The 21,540-nt window shown below is 39.0% G+C and overlaps 1 protein-coding gene across 1 annotated transcript; it reads right to left on the bottom strand.

The window, feature by feature from the left end:
• Window positions 1-6,633: 6,633 nt before the first annotated feature.
• Window positions 6,634-18,879, bottom strand: LOC139742926 (large ribosomal subunit protein uL1m-like). Its single transcript, XM_071653434.1, has 9 exons — window positions 18,858-18,879; window positions 17,196-17,331; window positions 16,256-16,412; window positions 14,683-14,811; window positions 12,556-12,636; window positions 9,702-9,891; window positions 8,681-8,784; window positions 7,987-8,068; window positions 6,634-7,061 (listed from the first exon to the last, which is right to left on the bottom strand). Exons 1-9 carry the CDS (start codon window positions 18,877-18,879, stop codon window positions 6,925-6,927), a joined length of 1,038 nt encoding a protein of 345 aa, XP_071509535.1. The 3' UTR covers window positions 6,634-6,924.
• Window positions 18,880-21,540: the final 2,661 nt, after the last annotated feature.

Genomic DNA, 21,540 nt, shown 5'->3' with positions numbered 1-21,540 from the left:
CCAGCGTTGCGGTGGCAACCAAACATCCACCAGCAACGCGTGGCAATGGCGCCGCCGGCGGCGTTGCCCGATGGACAACGGCGCATGCTCAGAGATTACCATCGGCATCATAGTACTAGTAAATCATCCAGTCCTTAGCGCAAACCTTCGTATCTCAATTTCAAGGGGCTTCAGGTTTCCGGTTTTTTTTGTACGGTAATGAAAAACCTCTTGAAGTATCAAATGAAAAACAATCCTGGGAGGAATCAAGTTCCATTTTATAAAAATCGGTTTATTGACCGAGATATCCAAAAACAAAGTGGCCCTAGTAAGAAGTGGAACCACCTTTTAATTCTATTAAGAACACTTCTATCTTACTTAGCTTTTTTTTTTTATCCCAGCCATTACAAAACTAATTTTCATCATATAAACGTTGAGTTCCTCTTAGAATTGTATTCATAGTTCATGAGGGGTTTTTAATTATCTTGCAAAAGGTATAAACTCTGCTCTGAATTCCCCCATCTCAACCAAAAGTAAACCACCCCTTTTTAATCCATTGTGGGGGAAAAATAAGAAGAAAAACAAAAACAAAAACACAGATCTTAATACTGGCAGCGCTGTATTTTCTTCCTTAATTCTCCCTTCCATCTTATCATGTAAAAAGGGTAAAATTGATCACTAGGCCATACGTTCATTTATTACATTGAATGCATTTGTTAAGCCTATATGTCAGCTAAAGATAGAGAAAGAGGGTGCAAGATCAAATTGATCAGAGTAACTCAAGAGTGCAAAACCTGCAGAACTTTTCACAGTAATATTTGATGTAATTTCATTCATTTTTTTCCAAAGCAAATGGTATCAATACAATATTTGAAAGTACATGTACATTGAAGAAATATAAAACTAATGAATAGCTTAATGTAAGTTTCATGAAGTTCTGCAGAATGATACTCACATTGCACATACTGAACAATGAAATGAAAGCAATCCTATCTACATACCCATGTATATGAGATTGCTATCAAATTAGTTTTTTTTTAATCAAGATTTTTTATTGTTGATGAATTTGTTTTTCTTCTAAAACTTTTGTATACTGCATTGTCCTTCCTTACTTATAGCTTCCATCCTTCTGGCAATATTAAATACCATCTTAAAGGGGATGGCTAGTAACTGATCAGTGGGAATCAGTGGGAATGCCGGAGGATGATTGTTCCAATCCCTGTGGGCAGTGGCGTATCTAGGGAAAACGGCGCCCGGGGCGAGCGCGAAAATTGCGCCCTTAATTTCTGAAAAAGTGTTCAACCCAAACCTCATCCCGGTAGGGACTTTAAACAAAGTCTACATGATATGCTTTTTCAAGCACTTAAAAGGGGGTCTTTTGAGGGTGATATAAATGTAATGAATTTTGATAAATTATGGCGAGCGAGCGCAGCGAGTTAGAGCCGAAAATTTTTATGTTTCAGCTTACAAAACATGGAATTCTCGTCATCTTTTGCTCATTGAATCTTACAATTCTAATCAAGATATAGTGACGGCCTTATAGATAAATTTATACCAACAAACTGAGGACTTAAAAAGATACTCTAAATTAGTACGCGCGAGTGAGCCGAAATTTGTATATTTCCGCGTCATCATCACGTTTTGTTCTTATCTTCTTTTTTTGATAAATTTTGGCGAGCGAGCGCAGCGAGCGAGCCGAAAATTTTTGTATTTCAGCTTACAAAACATGGAATTCTTGTCATCTTTTGCTTATTAAATCTTACAATTCTAATCAAGATATATAGTGACGACCTTATAGATAACGATTTATACCAACAAACTAAGCACTTATAATACTCTAAATTAGTACGAGCGAGTGAGCCGAAATTTGTATATTTCCGCATCATCATTACGTTTTGTTCTTATCTTTTTTGATTTTTTTTTGCGCCCCCCCCCCCCCCACGTATGTTCGAATCCGTTGGCGTCCTCTTTTGATCCAATCGGCGATCGCTTCAGAACGAATGAAATTGCAGCCGCTGCTCCGTGTAACAATTTTCCTGCTGAATATAAAATGACATGTGTGAACATAATAGACATTGTCATTTTGTCCGCGTCATCGTCACGTTTTGTTCTTATCTTCTTCTCTTTCTTTTTTTGGATAAATTTTGGCGAGTGTTTGGCGAGCGAGCGCAGAGAGCGAGCCGAGAATTCTTGTACTTCAGCTTACAAAACATGGAATTCTTGTCATTTTTTGCTTATTAAATCTCACAATTCTAATCAAGATATAGTGACGGCCTTATCAATAACGATTTATACCAACAAACTGTAGACTTAAAAAAATACGCTAAATTGTACGAGCGAGTGAGCCGAAATTTGTATATTTCCGCGTCATCATTACGTTTTGTTCTTATCTTGTTTGATTTTTTCTGCCCCCCCCCCCCCCCCGTATGTTCGAAACCGTTGGCGCCTTCTTTTGATCCAATTGGCGATAGCTTCAAAACGAAAGAAATTGCAGCCGCTGCTCCGTGAAACATATTGCCTGCAAGATATAAAATGACATGTGTGAACACAATAGACATTGTCATTTTACAGCGTCATCATCACGTTTTGTTCTTACCTTCTTTTTTTATATAAAGTTTGGCGAGCGAGCGCAGCGAGCGAGCCGAAAATTTTTGTATTTCAGCTGACAGAACATGGAATTCTTGTGTGAACACAATGAACATTGTCATTATGCGATCCGTGTCATCATCATGTTTTGTTTTTATCTTGTTTGATTTGGTTTTCTGCCCCCCCACCATTCTCCCCCCCCCCCCCCCGGCGAGTTTTTTTCTTCTTCTTCTTCTTTTCTTTTTTCTTTCTTTTTTCTTTTTTTTCTTCTTCTTCTTCGTTTTTTTTTTCTTCTTCTTCTTCGTTTTTTTTTTTCGTTTTTTGCGCCCCCAAGGAGTGGCGCCCGGGGCACGTGCCCCCCTTGCCCCCCCCCCCCCTAGATACGCCACTGCCTGTGGGATTCATTTAAGAGTACATTATATATCTATTGTTGTGTGAAAATGATTTGCTCCAGAATGGTCTCATATTCAAGTAATGTGCAGTTTAATGTTTCCAGGTTAGCGTCCCTGGTCAGTGACGGGGCAGTAATCTGCACATTACTTGAATATAAGACTATTCTGAAGCAAATAATTTTCACACAACAGTAGATATATAATGTACTCTTAAATGAATCCCACAAGGATTGGAACAATCATCCCTCAGCATTCCCACTGATTCCCACTGATCAGTTACTAGCCATCCCCTTTAAGTCATCAAAGAAGTATCACACACTCCCAGGGGTACGATTCAGTAGAGTGCACTCCCGTTATAATAAACAGGATTATAACGAAATTCTATTTACAGTGAAGTAAAAATCCAGGCGGCAACATTATCCCCTGCATGCTTTTCACTATTCATTTTTTTTTTCAGTTATAACAAAATTTCAATAGAACAAAAGAAAAGTGCCAGTCCCAACGACTTTGTTATCATGCAAGTCCACTGTACTCTTTGCATGTATACACATATACATGCACACACAAGGTATACATTTGTACACATGAACACACACACTCAACATTCTGTTTCTGCACGTACAGCACTTTGTGCAATAACTGAAAGGGAAGTGTTAAATTGGTGACAAATTCTGTTGTAGATGTTACGCTTTTTTATATTTTTCTTTTTTTCTTTCTTTGTTGTTGTTTGCTCTGCTCAGTCCTTCAGAACTTTTTGTTTGGTTAGTTTGGTGATTTTTTTCTTCTTCTTTTTAGCCAGACTCATCTCATTTTGTTCTCAACAGTCTTAAACAAGCAGAAAACTTTGAATGCTCCTTTTATATTGTTGGCAAATTTTATCATTTGGTATTTTAATGTATAAATTGCAATACTCCTAGGTGTATATGATCTGATTTCTGTTCATAAAGGGTACATTATTTGAATAAGTCTCTGATCTGGCTTTCAATGAATTGTACGTGTTGCATTTTGTAAACATCTAAAACTATATTTTCCAAATGATTGTTATTACCGAATAAATGTATGTACCTATGGATTAGCACTTCACTGACTTTCCTGGAGACATAACCTAATTTTGATACAAGTACCATGTAGTAAATATTTCCTTTTACTTGTATTACCATGGTGACCATCAGAGAAGTGTTTTCTTTGACACTTCATAATTAGTTGATATTTGATGCAAACAAGACAGTCATGATCTAAAAATTATTGTACAAGTGACATGCGATGCTCAAGAGTTGTTCCCCTCCGTATTGCTTTCTGCTACAGATAATACAGATAAAAGTCATACATGTTTGGCTAATTGCTCTTGTTTGTTCTTAGTCATGTCTAAAAGGCAAATATGGGGGGGGGGGTGGCTTTGGACGAATGGTGGGGTTCCAGGTAACCACTCTTTTGGAACAAGCCATTGTCTGATGTTCTGCATGCGTGATGTTGTATGGTTGGTCAGCATAGATCATGAAACTATTGTGGCTCTGATTTCTGGTGGACAGAAAACACTCACACACTAACAAGTCACATCAACCATGTCATTTGACAATCAGTAGGCCTACCATCTACAGAAGAAATAAATAGACAAAATGACAGGATGCAGCGTAGAGTATTATACATAGAACAATGCGTCAAATAGTTGTTTTTATATCACTCACAAATTATTTCTTGTCATCTGATTGGTCAAGGGCATTGAAATAGACAAAACATATTTCCACCATGAAAATCCTTATCCCATCAGAGCTCAACTATTTCCTTTAATAGGGAAATAGTGTAAGAATATATATATCCCACTTATGATTTGTTAAACATACCACTAATAAATCAGAGGCGCATATATTTTAGTGTACAAGATGATATCGCATCCCACTCATTGCACTGACAGGAATACAATATGTCTTTTTTTCTTTTTTAACCAATACAGCATTTTCGCTTCGCGAGAGGACAGGTTAGGTTTCCATGTACAAATAAATAGGTATCGCGCATCACAGACCAGGCATAAACTTTATACATGTAATTCTGAGCGCAGAAGAAATGAACTTGGGTGATCAGACAACTGCGAACCTTACTGTAAGCAATGAGTAAATACCACTTAATTTTTTAGGTACTCTTGACATAATTTGTAAGGAATATAAAAGAAATACATCAAGCCATTGTCCGAGACACCAGTTAAACTAAGTGCATTTGGTGACTTCAACGGTTCTATTGTCTTTGGTGCTGCAGCCATCAAAAAATTGTACTACTGAAGTTGCCTAATTCATATAGTTTAAACCTGAACCTCTCAGGTTTGGTATACAGTATTTGTATACTCAAACATTACCCCTCAACATATGACAGTGACAGAGATCTTCAGTGTACTGTAAAATGTGGGGGCCATCTCTGTTTGTGGCAAGCCAATTTGGCATGTCTGGTGGATCTGCCATCTAATCATCTCTTCTCAATATCCTTTCAAATGCTTAGTAAATAATCATCTTTAACTTCTGAAATTGTTAAAGGATCATAGAACCTCTAGCAGTCTTGCAATATGAATATTTCATGTCAGAAAATAATATCTATTAGCCATATTTTCCAATAAACATTTTGATGACGACCTCACTGACTCCAAAGACACTCACCAGCTTGTTGAACATCCTGGCCATTGATTTATGTGACTTCCACACAGTCTGTTCAAATTGCCTTTGTTTATGACAGCTCTAGTTCAGTTCTTTTTGTCTTTAAAATGGATTAGACACATCTATAGCCCCTACTGTTGATTTAAAATACGTGAATAATCTGAGAATGCATATATCAGCTAGTTTGCTCTGTGTTAAAATAGCACATGATATGTACCATGCACAAGGATCTACCACTATGTTGCACAAAATGGCTGCCTTAAACTGCTTACAGTGTGACATGTAACATTATATCCTAGTATTCTGTTGGCAATATTATTCTTTACTACCTCTCTGAATCTGCTCAGATTTTTAAACAGTTTCTGCTCTTCATGGGACAGTTTTCATTCAAAACTCTGTCGAGGTAAATGCTGGGTCAGTAATGACATAAGCACACCTATGCGATTAGTTGTGCCTGCGTAAAAGGCAGGCACATGGCAAAATACATTGAAAGTCTTTGGAAGCAAGCAAGGTGTTTTCACATGTCCTGAGTTAACTAACATTACATGCTTTGCTCATAAAAAAAAATAAAAAATGAGTAAATAGTGGTGTACAAGCAATGTAAACGTAATGACCTCAAATGGAACCTTTGATGTGCCCCTGCCTTTGCCATGCAATTCAATTGGCATGCTGTTAATGCACTTGCTGACATAACTTTGACACACAGCAAGACAACCCAATTAGGCAATTACCACAGAGTCCTAATGAAATCAAGATGCCTTAAGCATTTATAGGATATTTAAAGTCATGGAATACCTTCAATGTTTGTTTGTTTTTTCACTGTAACATATATCGGTACGTCAGAGTTTATTCACACTTACAGAGAATGTCAGCCTGTATGACATCACCTCTCGAGTTGATGTGAGTGACGAAACAAATCTCTTAATTCAAATTCACATGGAAAAAGAAAATTGATCTTACTGAAGATTTGAATTTTTTCATTACAACTGGGAATTCATTGAAATATGTTTATCATCAATCCTATTTCCCCTCACACAACTTCAAGAGACTTTTACTCTACCACACCAGCTTGTGACATCTCTTTGATGAATAAGAATTGGAAGCAAGCACATGAGGCATCATTGGAAAATTTGAGAGAAGTGGGTTATACTGAGCCAGAGTTAGGGGCTTGCAACTCTCCAGCAATATCCTAGGCCAGCAATGATTGACAGTTTTGCATCAAGACAAAACCCCTTCTCCTGTTTTCCATTCAAAAACTGCACTGAAGTTCTTTTCAAAAACCAATTGGCTGAAAACTATCCTGTTCATGCGAGTGAGCCAGTTCACATTTAGTTTTCCTCATCTAGTCTGTCAAGCTCTTTCCTCAGCTCCTGGTCTTCATCTGGCACGGGGAGATATTTCTGAACGTCGATCATGTGGCCGTCCAGAAGAAATGCTGTCACTATCAGCTGTGTGATGAATGGGCCTGTGAATACAAAACAGATACATCAAGTAAATACAAACATAACACATTCTAGCTCAAGATGCACCATCTATGAGAGGGGCATCATGCTGAGGTCATCTAAATGGTAAGTATTTCTGAGATATACAAAAAAAGATCTCTCTTCTATTTCAGGGCACTGGTATACAATCTACGCTAGAAACAATCTATGTTTCAATATTTATTCACTCATTCAACTTGTATCAAATAATCTTCATTGACTGTCCCTCTTAAAACACCTTAATGTCAAACTGGAAGATACAAATTATTTATTTATTTATTTATCTATCTATCTATCTATTTATTCATTTTGGGGTTTGAGCTTTGTTTTCCATCACATATCAGATTACTGTTATCTAAAAATCAATTGTTCACATACTGTATTATTTATGAATGTCTTGGGAATCATAAACCCTGATGCAGCCTTGTGCCTTGGTGTCACACACATTGTGCACTTTCTCCTCATCCCAAAGTCTTTTAGTTGACAGTGCCCTTGGCTTTATACGTGACAATTTGATTAGTCTGAAAGTAAGAGCATCTTCACATTGCAAAGTTATATGGAGACAGAGTACTGGCATAGATGAATGTAATCTTCTTTCTTTCTTTACCTCAAATACAAACTTTTCCTCATGCTTGCTCTGGAGGATATTTTCAAAATTAGTTGGCTAACTGAATTAACCCAGACACATAGCCATGTAAAACCCCTTTTGTTGGAAGTTCGGGCAACACTGCTAAGCAAATGTCTATGCCCAGTCCACTGTACATTTAAGTAGTGCCTTAAATATGCAGATCATCACCATCCAGTGCATGGGAATTGTTCATTGTATGTTCATGTATTTATTGAAAGAATCCTGTAAGAACAGTAAGATTTGTATTATAACATTATGTGAGATATTGTAGTAGCACCTACCATATTCCAGAGGTTTGTGACTACAGACATCTGATATGATGGCTGCCATGTTTTCTTCCAGCTGGTCATTTGTTAAGCTCAGCTGTATATTGACAAGAAACACACACAAACAAACCAAAATCACTAAACAAACAATCTAGCCAAGCCTGCTGGAAAATAAGCAAGCTGCATACAATGTACAAGTATGAAATATAGAAATACTGAGTTATCAGCTGCTTCTGGCAAAACATACTAGCCAGATGTGATCACCTGAATTCCCATAAATAAACTGCTTGCCATTTATGAAGTCAGCCCCCTAGACTCCCGGGGCAAAGTCTGATTGAAGAAACAATCAGAAAGACAAAGAAGGAGTATTGACTGTATCAACTTATCAAGCAAATCTAACTTTTGTGGTCATACATTCATTGTTGACACTAGGCCTTTCCACTGAATACTTCAGTCACACAAATATTCAGTGCAGTGTTTACATGATGAGAACTTAGCACTTTACTCAACATATCTACTCTGTTTGACTCTAATCAAAATTTCTTTGCAAAGAATAATATGCTCTGAATCAGTTCCCTGTATTCCATAACTGGCAGCTGCAAACAGTGTCTGGATGCTGGTGATTTGACCCCCAAGGTGAAATGGTGCCAGCAATTGGTAGCCAACATGTTTATCTATACATGGGGCACTGTGGAGGACTCCTCCATACCTTTCCAATGGCACAGTTGATGGTGCTAGATTTTGCCTGGACCTTGTACTCCTGACCTCTTCGGTAAAGATTCAGCATGGCTGGGATGTTGTTACTCACAGAACCTGTAGTGTGAGAGGGCAACCAGTTATGAAACAAACACATTCCTTCCGCCTTCTGTGAAAGACAAAGCACTACTTTTTGTTTGTGTGCCATTGCACTTGAATTGATTCAATGCATAAAGGGACATGCTCGCATTCAACAATGGCTTCAATATTTCGTTTTTTTTTTCTTCTGAGCTTGCTGCATCTAACAATGTATCATAACTAATGTCTACTTTCACTGCTGCCACAAGGCAACCTCATGTAGCATTCTCGACATCCAGTTTTTGCCTCCCACACAGAATTTAATGAGAGACAGAGTATACTGGTACTTAACATTTTGAGACACATACAGAAATGAATCCCAGGATGAATGACATCACAGTGTCATGAATGCCAATGAATCCTCAATTACTATGACTATGTAATATCTTTTTACTGCACACCTCATGAAATGAGTGAGCTCCCAATATACGGATGAGTGAGTCGCTCTGTGCTAAAAGTCACCACATACAGATATAGTTGTGCACATGAAAAGTACACACTGCACATCTACAAACAAGCAACAGTTCTTGTCAATTGCCCTTTTCTTTAAATTTCACACACAGTACATTTTTTTTCTCACTCAAACTCCATATCTCTTCCCTCCCCCTTCTCTGATCTATTCTTCACTTTCTTTTCTATATTCTGAATTTCTAATATTTTAAAGTCCCATCCTATCCCTAGCCATCAAACTTATTTCTCTTGGTAGCAGCTACAAAAATTTGTTCACATCAAACTTTATCTGCAACAGCGTGGTAGATGTACCGTCAAATGTTACAGTTTGCGTGGTGCAGCTTGCAGCTGTTGTGAGAAAAGCAGCAAGTCCGCATCATCTCAAGCTGACTGCCCCCCCCCCCCACACACACACACATACACACTCACAAGCAACGACCTTTCACCTCTCTTAGAGTTTGGAAATCGTTTCCTCAGCTTCTCCTTCAACTTGCTGAGGCTGGACATCATGTCTGGGGTAGCCACGCAGAAGTCGAAGGCTCGGATGTGTGTCCTGTGAGCCAGGAGATCTTCCACTACATCTTCTCCTCCAACCATGAAGGCCCCTGCATCTTTGGCCACCTGTACATCAGTGCCCTGAGTGGATTGGATAGGAAGTGGGGGTGAAACGGAATCATGGTCCTGTGCATCAGTATATCTATTATCAACCTTAATATCTATCCCCACTTAATCACTTTTGCTATGCCTATTGCTCACCACATTTGACTTTTGGCACACTGGGACATCTGCCTTACATGACAAACATAGAATTTATTTAGCACATTTCCAAAAAAAAACAAAACAAAAAGAAAAAAGAAAAAAAAAGGGTAAATCAGACACTTGTGAACTGCAACAAAAATGTCACATCAGTGAAAATACACATACACATAGTCACTTCTGCAGATATGACTAACTTTTACTTTATCAGATGAAAGAATCTACGACAATCAACAGCTGCATGAAAGTTGTTCATCATGGTCATGAAGATGACACGCTCCTCATCAAATTACTGCTATAATTCTGTAACTCAATACCAACACATGATCACAGATCAACTCAATGGCATTTTGCAGTCTTCTTTTTCTTTTATTTCAAGGAAATTGATACACATTCCAGCTGAAGTCGGTCCTCATCATATTTCCAGCACACATTCAAGGTGAATCTAAAAGGAGCCAACGGTAAGGTGATGCAGAAAGTTTTTTAGTACATGTGTATGGTGGTGGTGGTGGGGGGGCATGATGCTCATGGTTGGTGAGTGCAAACACATCCATTGTGGGCACTCCTTGATACATAGATGCATGCATGATGTGGTTAAAGTGTGCGCCACGATAGAGGGGGTAAAATATTATCTGTGTACATTCAGGTCCTTGCTGGATGGGCAATGATGTGCACTGATGCAAGGCACTTACAGCCCACACATGCATTAGTACAGCATGTGTTTGCGCATGTGTTCATGGCTTTGAAACTAAGCATAGAAAAAAAGAAATTACAGCAATTGACTGTTATGGAGTCTACTGGGTGTCTCTGTTCCTCACGCAATAACTATAACTGTCATAAGAACATGGCCCTTCATTTACATTTTGAAGAAGGTCATTGATCTTGACCAATGACGGAAAATTGACCTTTAACCATCCTCTATGAAGAAAGGAAACTTTTTTCCAATCTATTCTTATCCAATGCACAAATTCCATTAAAATTGGACTTATCACTAGGGGAATTTATGGTCAGAAGATGACATCTGAGCTAAATTTGACAACATTTGATCTTGAACTTTAACCTTTGACACCTGTTTTTCTGGAATTAATTGTTGATTTATTTCTATCCTTCTTACCAGATGTTACCAACAGACAGTCCCAGCTGCAGTTATAGACTGAGAATAATGTTTTCAATCACAGTACAATGAACTTTGACCTTTGACCTATCAATATTATCATGTTCATGAAAATGACAATCAATACTTTTAGCCTATTTGGCACCATACATCAACTTTAGCCACTTCTAAGCTACCTATGGCATCCTTCCAGCAGAGGCAAAAAAAAACTAGAAATGTCGCTATGGCGACTGGTATGCCTCCGCCATAATGCATGGTTCTCCGAATAGGCCTATAGCACAATGCCTTGACAATGTGTGATGACAGTTTCACATAAATGGCAAAATATTAAAATGACAGGTTTGTTACACATGCATTGAATGTTCGCTTTCCTTTAACTAGGTTTATTTGGATGAATGGCTACTGATACTGTCTAATAAGAGTGCAGGTATTTGGGGATTTGTACCCAATTTTCGACCCTTTTATAAGTTTAAAGAAGATGTGAAATTGAACACTTTCACTTGACCTTTGACCTTTTGACAAGAAACTTCCCAGAGAATCTGTATCGGGTAATAAATGCATACACTAAGTTTCAAGAAAAAATCCTGCTGGCATTGCATAGATACGAGGGAAATAATGGCATTTTGATGAGTGGACCTCGACCTTTGACCCCCTGACCTTTGACCCATGACCCCTAATTTGATCACTGCCAGTCAGTACATGCATATATACTAAGTTCCATGAAGATACCTTGAAATATTTGTGAGATATGAAGAAAAAAGTGAAATTTTAACATTTTCACTTGACCTTTGACCTCATGACCCAAAACTCTCTCTGGGGAATCTTTATTTGGTAGTTCATGTATACACCAAGTTTCAAGAAAATACCTCCTGGCATTGCACAGATATAGGGGAAATAGTATAATTCTGAGCATTTGACCTCGACCTTTTGACCTTTGACCTTGAGCATGTGCACCCAAAAGTTGATAGGCACAACTTCGCTCACTCATACATATATATGCCAAGTTTCATTAGGATACCTCTAACAGTTTTTTAGATACGCTGTCCACAAAAGTGATTACGAACGGACGGACGGACGGACGGACGGAAGGACGGACGGACAGACGGACGGACGGACAACCCGAAAACATAATGCCTCCGGCGACACTTCGTGGCGGAGGCATAAAAACGAAAAAAGTACGGCTTCTATCGTGATAGCTCAATAATACAAACCCTATAGCAAATAAAAAGCATTCAATCATATTCTGATTTTTACCTGGGTTGTGTGTGTATGTGATTGTGTTTGTTTGAAAGAAGAGAACCCACTGAGTTCTTTGGGAGTTTTGACATAAAAATGTGCACTTCTTTCTCTTCTTTGAGACAGAAAAATCAAATTTCTTGTTTGCATTGTTGTTGTTTTTCCCCTCTTTAGTTGACTGTTGAAAAACATACCTCAGCAAAACACAGCACTTTGTTGTCTTCCTTGAAGGGATGAGGCAAGATGATCATGTTCTGGAACGGCACCACTTTTTTCTGCATTAATCAGAGGGGAAAACAATAACAAGAGTACCAAGTATTGTTGGATTTCCTCAAAAGTTGATGACAAGATACTAGATGGCATCGTCACGCTTTGACTTGATTACATGTCACTTTATACTGAGCCAGTGTGCCATGTGGAATCAGATTTCTGTCACATATCTGTTATGTCTGCTTTGCAAATGTCGTGAGACACTGAGAAATGTTATTTTTCTAACCATAAATCCTGCACTATCTCCCCGGATCAGGGTGTTGTTTTGTTTTTGTTTTGTTTTTTCCTATAGTGGTACAGTAAAATCAAACACCCACTACCCTGACACAACATGGGATAAGATAATGACAAGAGAACCAAATACAGTGGAAATAATCCACCAGTGTTATTTCAAATACAACATATATGTACATTTTGTACAAATCAGCAAAAAGTGTTTTCTTTTTCTTCTTCTTCTGATTAAGTCTGCCTCCTTCAATAGACTGAAGATTCTTGCAGACTGGTGCTATTTACATTATAATACAATTTATTTACAGATATAATACAAGCACATAGAAAATTTGACGAAAATACTAGCCACTGTGATCAACCATTAGACGGTTTCGAAATGATCCCACAGATGGCGCTGAAACAATTTCTGACGACAGGGAATTCCAGTTCCTTACAGTTCTTGGGAAGAACGAATGGCGATGCGATTCAGTTCAGCATAGGTTTAAGCCCTGTAGCCTTAAGAATTTAAGTAACATCTTTACCATTAAGCTATTATCATTACATTTGTTGCATTGATTGATTTCCATTCTCTCATGGGTCATTCGGCATACTTTTATAGTAATCAACTTTTGTACAAGTAAATGCAAGCCACATCAAAATAGTCACCAATGTACAATAGATAAGCTTACATGTGGAGCGGCTACAAATCAAAACCTGTGATATCTATATTCTTAGCTGAAATCATGCAGATATAGTCAGTTGTTTCTATGGAGGCTTATCTTGATTTTGGCTTTACCTGGGGAACATAGCAAACATGACTACTTCCCTTGCAAAGGGCAGCATGTATCAGTCAGGCTAGTCAAAGAGAACATAATGCAATCACACATATAACAATGCATTGCTTTGTCCTATGCACTTAAAATGTGAACCTTTCTTGACACTATCGAGTTGTAATTATCCAGCGGTTTTTAATGACCTTAAAATACATTGTTATCAAAGACCACAAATTAAGCTAGGTTTTTCCCCTTAGCTAATCTTTTCATACTACTAGTAACACAAAAAGAAAAGAAACTTGAATTGAACTGCACATTACAAATTTGATCTTCCCCCACATGGGAATAACACTAATCAATTATGGGAATGTCCCCCACTTGTTCTGGTCTAATCTATCATCCATAATCATAACTTATAAAGAATAATGATTTATAATAATAATAAGGTCTTCTTTATCCAGGGCAGCCTCTTCAGTGTTGCCACTGTTCTACCACAGGGCCTTGCCATTATTATTACCCTAGCTTTGCCAGGTACCCATTTATACACCTGAGTCGAGAGGGACATGGTAGTTAAAAACATCTTGTCCAAGGACGTAAGCACTGGGCGAGAATCGAACGCGGGTCCTCTGATTAGGAGTCAGGAGTCTGAATATCCACTATGCCACAGCAAATTTATATCAAATGGTCGGCACAAACACTGCTCCATGATTGGTCATAATGTCATCATGTGACTAGCACTGTGAGGATCAAAATCTTTATTTTGCCAGCAGTGACGTCACATCAGGTAATATAATTACAGAATTTGATTGGCTGCCGATGGGGCTAGAATAATGACATGTATTTATGTAGACCAAATAATCAATATAATGAATATTGCCTTGTCTATTGTTGTAATACATCACTTTACAGTCCCTTGGGAGCTAAGTTTTCCCCTCAAGACAATATTTTCCCTCAGTGCTTAGTGTCTTGGGAATATATAATCTCACGGGGGAAATATAACTCTGGTGGGGATGTCAAGTGTTATATCACAACTCTATAAAGGCAATATCTGTAAAATACAATTATCACCTTCTTCTTAAGTGTCATATCAAGTTTGATGCCAATGGTAACAGTTCTATCGCTGTATTTCTCTGGCTTCCTGCAGTATGCCCATGTATGCTGCTTTCTCAGCATATCCATTGCCTCATGAAAAGATATCTGAAAGGTAATAAAAATGTGTTATCATACAAGCAAGTTGAAATACATGCAAAACTACATTTTTTGGTTCTCGTACATACATTAGGAGTTTGTGGAACAGCTTCAAACATACCAGTAACACTCAAATGTTTAAGTGAAAAAGGAAAACATGGAAAAAAGATGTGAATGAGTTCACTGCCATCTTTCTAAAGACAAACTCCTATATAACAAACACCCATATGAGATTTCATTATTACAAGAAGATTTCTGGGTGTGACTTTTTATCATGCTTGTCTACATGGCGCATCACAATTGCTATACACAGCGACATAATTTTGGAAACATTTTAGTACCACATGATTTTATAGGTAAAACTCATACTTCCTTTAATTGTTTTGTCCATTACAAGATTGAAAAAAAAAATGGAGGAAAATGTTGTGCTTCCTGATACATGCTTAGAGGATATGTCATCAGGCACACATCTTGTATATATTACACACAAACACAAACATGGGACACCTCATCATACACAAAGTGGAGAGTCAAAAGGGGCCTGAGCTTTCGATCCTAGCAGAATCTTTGTCAGAGGCAAAATGACAAACAGATACGGACAGCAATCACATTTAAGGACTACACACAACAAGAACAGTCAGGGGAGGGCAAGGGACACAGAACAAAGAAAACAAAAGGGGAGGGTTGGTGGTCAGGGGCAAGGAGCCCAAAAGGTATAGGGAGGGGGATTAGAGAAGGAGGTTGGACAGACAAAAGGCAGAGGAGGGTCAGTGATGATCCCCATGACCATGGGGAGGGGGTGGGGGACCTTTGAAGGATAAGGATGAATAGGGAGGCAAGACCAAAGATGAGGAACAGTAGAGGGATAAAGAAAGGAAAAGAGTGAAAAAGCAACAGCAAGAGGGGGGGGGGGGAGGGGGGGGGGGGGGGGGCTGAGCAAGCAGCGAGCCCTAACCTGGTGTACCAAGAAGAGGCAACAAAATGAAAGTAAAATTCAACCAACAAATAAATGTTGAATCCTTCTTGAAATTACATGCTCTTTCACATTTCATTTAAGAGGTTTCTTATCATCTTACCAAAAAATGTTATAAACCTGAATCCTCACCTCAACCAGCACTGTACAGTCCCTTTAAAATTGATTATACTGATTCAAATTCTTACATTGGTTGTTTCTACATTTGTATCCCTGACTCACATTTTAGAACTATTTTGAAGCACTAAAGCTGGGTTTTTGTTTCATCTGCAAATGGTAAATATTGCCTTTAAATTCCTTCACTGAAGACTAGTCATTTCCTTCGAAAGAATGTTGAAAAGAGACATCTTTGGTACATATGCCTTCTCAAGTATGTGACATTTACATAATCAATGATGATACTGCAAACACATCTGACAAAACAGCATCAACTTGAAGCTGTTGGCTTTACATTCTGTGCTCTCTCCCTCTCTTTCTTACCAGCTGTTTGGGGTAATGCCGTAACATGTAAACATCATCGACAGGTTTGGCAGCCATGTAACCCTGGGGTTTTTCCTGCATCTGAAGTAGAATATCACTATCCACCTGGTCTGTATCATCTCGCACTGGATCCTCTTTCACAGATAACCTCTTGGAGCTGGGGAAAAATAATCAACAGAACTGGTGCAATGTGAAGCAAACAAATGGCCATTACTGGAAATTAATGCACAAACAATTCTCTCAGTAGCACTCTGGTAAAGATATAGCTATACGAATGAAGCCAAAATTACGCAACTGATATCGAACTGATTTTAAAACAAACTAAATCTGTGTAGACACTGTCATATTTGAGTCAAGATACACACCAAGGCTGCAGCATACATTAGACGAGACAATTCCATATCAAGCAAGAGTAATATTAGTGATGGAAATCTTCTTTCGCCGATTCGTACAGCCCTATGATATGAATTTACATTTGCCGAGACTTGATTTCGGTGAGTAAGAGTTAAGCCCATTGTGAACATCTTGTGCACATGTTTCAAGATTACAGATAGTGCTTGCTGCATTGCTATGACTCGGTTTGAGAGAAGTACATATTTGAATATCATCGGCATAAATATGATAAGAAATAGAGTGTTTATGAAATATTCATCAAACTACAAAGATACAGCACAAACAAGGTGGGTCCACCCACAGAGCCTTGTGGAACTCATAGTCTGCGATGCAACCATTTATCAAGACAGCCGGAGAGTGGCACGACAGGTAAGATTTGAACTATTCAAATGTTCGACCCTTAATGCCAAAAGACATGAGATTATTCAGCAGAACTGCATGGCTAATGGTATTGAAGGCGAAAGATATATACAAAAGTAACACAGCAGTTACTTTTCTGCCCTCCACCTCCCGAAGAATGCAGTAGATCACAGGAATCAACACATACCTTTGTGATAAGCATCTAGCTTGGGAGGCACAGACGAGTTTTGGGCGTGATCCCTGCCTATACCCTGTGGCCTGCGTTTGACATCTGGCAGCTGTCACAGTACGGTAACATAAATGGCTTGGAGCAAATGAGGACCCTGCAGAGCACAGAAGAAGAGAAAAAGACTTTCAACATACAGAGTGAAAAGCAGTAATATACTTGCATTAGTTTCATAATGATTATACACGCAATAAAACAAAACAAAATCAAACTAGAAATGTCGCTACGGCGACTGGTGTATGCCTCCGCCATAATGCATGGTTCTCCTAATAGGTCTATAGTACAATGTCTTGACAATGTGTGATGACAGTTTCACACAATTGGCAAAATATTAAAATGACAGGTTTGCCACAAATGTGCTGAATGTTCACTTTCCTAGAACGAGGTTCAATTGGATGAATGATTAAAACGTCAGAGTGCAGGTATTTGGGGGAACTGATGATTTTTACTTGACTTTTGACCCTTTTATAAGTTTATGCATTGAGTAATTTTCAAGGTATTGAGAAAAAGTGTAATTTCAGTATCAAATGGTAAAATAGTATTATCTAAACCTGGCCTTTGACCTTTGACCTCACAATCCAAAGAGAATCACTGTTAGGTAGAACATGCATAAATATGTAAGTTTCATGATAATACCTTGAGTTACTTTTGAGATATGGAGGAAGAAGTGCAATTTAGCACTTTCACTTGACCTTTGACCTTTGACCTTTTGGCAAGAAACTTCCCACAGAATAAATATTGGGTTATACATGCATACATCAAGTTTTAAAAAAATCCTTCAGGCATTGCATAAATATAAGGAAAGTAGTGATATTTTGAGGAGTTGACCTTGACCTTTGACCCCCTGACCTTTGACCCATGACCCCCAACTTCCCTAGATAATCACTGCCCATCGGTACATGCATATATACTAAGTTTCATGAAGATACCTTGAACCATTTGCGAGATATGGAGAAAAACATGAAATTTCAACCTTTTTTTCACAAAATAACCTGTGACCTTTGACCTTTGACCCCAAAATCCAAACAAAGTATCATCCCCCCAGGATATACCCTCATACCAAGTTTGATGCAAAACCACCACACGGTTCTTGAGATATTGACAAAAACAAAACGGGACGGACGTACGGATGGACGGACCGACGACCCGAAAACATAATGCCTCCGGCCACTTCGTTGGCGGAGGCATAAAAACAAAACAGCACGTTTCATGAAACTTTTTGTCAGTGATTTACACTGACAACCGTTAAAAGTTACTGAAATCCTTGCATCTGATTGGCTGATAACACATTTGTCGGTGAAAACCTCCGACGAACTCGTCGATGAAACGCCCCCCAGGGGTTTCACCTCATGCTCACCCAAGCATAGCAAGTTCACCATCCACACATTCTTGCGGACTATCACTCGGGAAAAACGTACCAAACATAGGGAGCATTGGGGGACCTCCAGGACAACATGCCGTCCATTAGTATATTCTATTACATTGGCAATAATACCTATCAATTAGTCAGAACTTCAATGATTCAATTTCGAAAAAGAATATCAAATGTGAAAACTTGCCCCAAATTTGGTCCGAACCTAAAGTGGGCCACCCTGGATCTGCCAGAAACAAACTTGAAACTACCGTCTCCGATGCACTTAGTCATCTAGCACCATGCTCTATTGCTTCTGGTTCTAGAGAAGAAAATCTTTCCAGACTCCTAGGGGCTTTTGAGGCCCCTGGGCTGAATATATTCAGATCCTATCACCCCTAGGGATGCTACCTACCAGGTTTGGTGAAAATCTGTCTTGAGGTTTTCAAGAAGAAGCTGAAAATGTAAAAAGTTTCCGCAAGATGCACAATGGACACCGGACAATAGGGACTTTTCGATTGTGTGGACGAAGACGCTGTTCTCGTACTGATGATGATGTTCGTCTTTCGCTGGTGAAGACTACCACAACTTCTAGTAACACTAGTAAGGGTGTAGGTTGTGATGTATTTAGGGTGGGTTTGCAAATGTTTGAAAACCATTTACAAGATACCAATGGCTGTGCTACCGTGTGTACATCACGTGTACATCCCATACCAAGACCTTCAACTGCTTGAGCACAGCACAAAGCTTCAATTCAAGCTATTGAGTTACTCCGAAGTGTGTACAAGTGTCTCAGATGAAAAGGTCTTAATGTTTAACTTCTACCCATTCAAGGAAAAGTGTAATACAAGGGTGTACGGTGTGATGTATTTAGGGTGAGTTTGCACATGTTTGAAAATCATTTACATCAGGTACCTGGTATGCAAACTTATGGTGTACACCTGCATCCTAGTGCAACAGCGCTTTTAGCTGGCACCAGTACAATGTTTGAAACAAAGCCAGGCTATTTAAAGTATAATACACAGGTGTACAAAGACAACTTGTCTAATTTAAATCACGACATACAGTACCAGGTACATTGTATGTCTACAGTGCTCAATCAACACAGTATGCTCTACAGTACATGGATCCATTCTTGTTTCAATCATATCACTATAGTCCAACACTACTGATAGGAAATTGGGATTGTGCAGTAGATTCTAACAAGGCAATCGCCAAATTGTGTCTCGCCCATTCGCGTACAAGGAATTAATATTTTTTATAACTCCCAGAAGTTAATTGACCTGCTTATGACCTTTGACCTTGAGGTGACCATCAACACCCTAAGGGACATTTACCATCCAAGTTTGGTCACAAACGGACAAAGGGATCAAAAGCAATGAGCCACAATCAAAACGCGCCATAAGAACTTAACATTGGGCCCTAAAAATTTGTTGACCCCTTTCTGTGACCTTTGACCTTGTGATGACCTTTAACTTCCCAAGGGACATCTACCGTCCAAGTTTGGTCACAAACGGACATAGGGATCAAAAGTTATGAGCCACAATCGAAACGCGCCCTAAAAACATAACATTAGGCCCTAAAAGTTTGTTGACCCCTGTCTGTGACCTTTGACCTTGTGACGACCTTCACCTCCCCAAGGGACATCTTCCATCCAAGTTTGGTGACAAACGGACAAAGGGATCAAAAGTTATGAGCCATAAACGAAATGCGCCCTAAAAACTTAACATTGGGCCCGAAAAGTTCGTTGACCCCCGTCTGTAACCTTTGACCTTGTGGTTACCTTCAACTTCCCAAGAGACATCTACCATCACCCAAGTTTGATTGCCATTGTAGCAATATGTGTCGAGTTACATGTGATAAGAGTCTTGCAAGTAAACTTTAACGTATGACCTCAAATGACCTTTGACCTTATCATGTGACCTCTTACGGCACCATAACAGGAAGGTACCCCCAGTGCATCCATCACCCAGGTTTGATTGCCATTGTAGCAACATGTGTCGAGTTACGTGTGATAAGAGAGTCTTGCAAGTAAACTTTAACGCATGACCTCAAATGATCTTTGACCTTATCCTGTGACCTCCAACGGCACCATAACATGAAGGTACCCCCAGTGCATCTATGACCTAAGTTAGGTTGTAATCCAAGCAACTTATGTGAAGTTATTTGTCAAAAGAGAGTCTTGCAGGTAAACTTTAACATAGAAAAAGAGTCTTGCACATACTCTTTAATATATGACCTCAAATGACCTTTGACATCATCACATGACCTCCGACAACACCATAACATGAAGATACCCCTAGTGCTTCTATCACCCAAGTGTGGCTGCCATTGCTGTAACAGTTGCCAAGTTATGCATCATAAGAGAGTCTTGCAGGTAAACTTTAACATTTGTGACGGACGACGGACGACGAACGGACGACGGACGGACGACGGACGGACGCCATTTGGATCCCTTAGTCTCGCCTTCACCTCCGGTGGGCGAGACAAAAAATTACATGGGGGTGTTGTATATGAATACTTTATGACAATAACTTGAGCTGTGCGGAGGAGCACATGATTCTACAGTCACCTTCCCTCCCCCCCCCCCCCAAAAAAAATAATAATAATAATTGCACCTGAATCTCTGATGAGGCTAGGCCACAAGTGATCAGCAGTCCAACAAGACTCCAACTTGACCAAGAGTAGCCTTGAACCTTGAACCTTGAAGATATAATACCGATGGCAGCTTGATGGCAGCTAGCATCAGTCTTAAAATTTAGGTTTAGACGTGTAAATTCTGGTGCAGCATAAATCTAATGATGATAGCACCCAAGCTTTCAAGCTGAGTGAACATGTCCACATACCCTTTCTTGATGTACATCAGCAAAGGTTTTGGTGCTAGTGTACTTTCGCACCATCCGTCTAATTATCTCTAAACATGTACAAACTCACCCTAGATATTCACTAACCTGC

Source organism: Diadema antillarum, unplaced genomic scaffold (assembly GCF_040938485.1).
Source record: "Diadema antillarum isolate AM-2024a unplaced genomic scaffold, OU_Dant_1.0 seq00001037_RagTag, whole genome shotgun sequence".
In the NCBI taxonomy this organism is placed as follows: Eukaryota; Metazoa; Echinodermata; class Echinoidea; order Diadematoida; family Diadematidae; genus Diadema; species Diadema antillarum.
The sequence above is the reverse complement of the archived record's forward strand: the minus strand, read 5'-3'. Positions and strand labels throughout refer to the sequence as shown.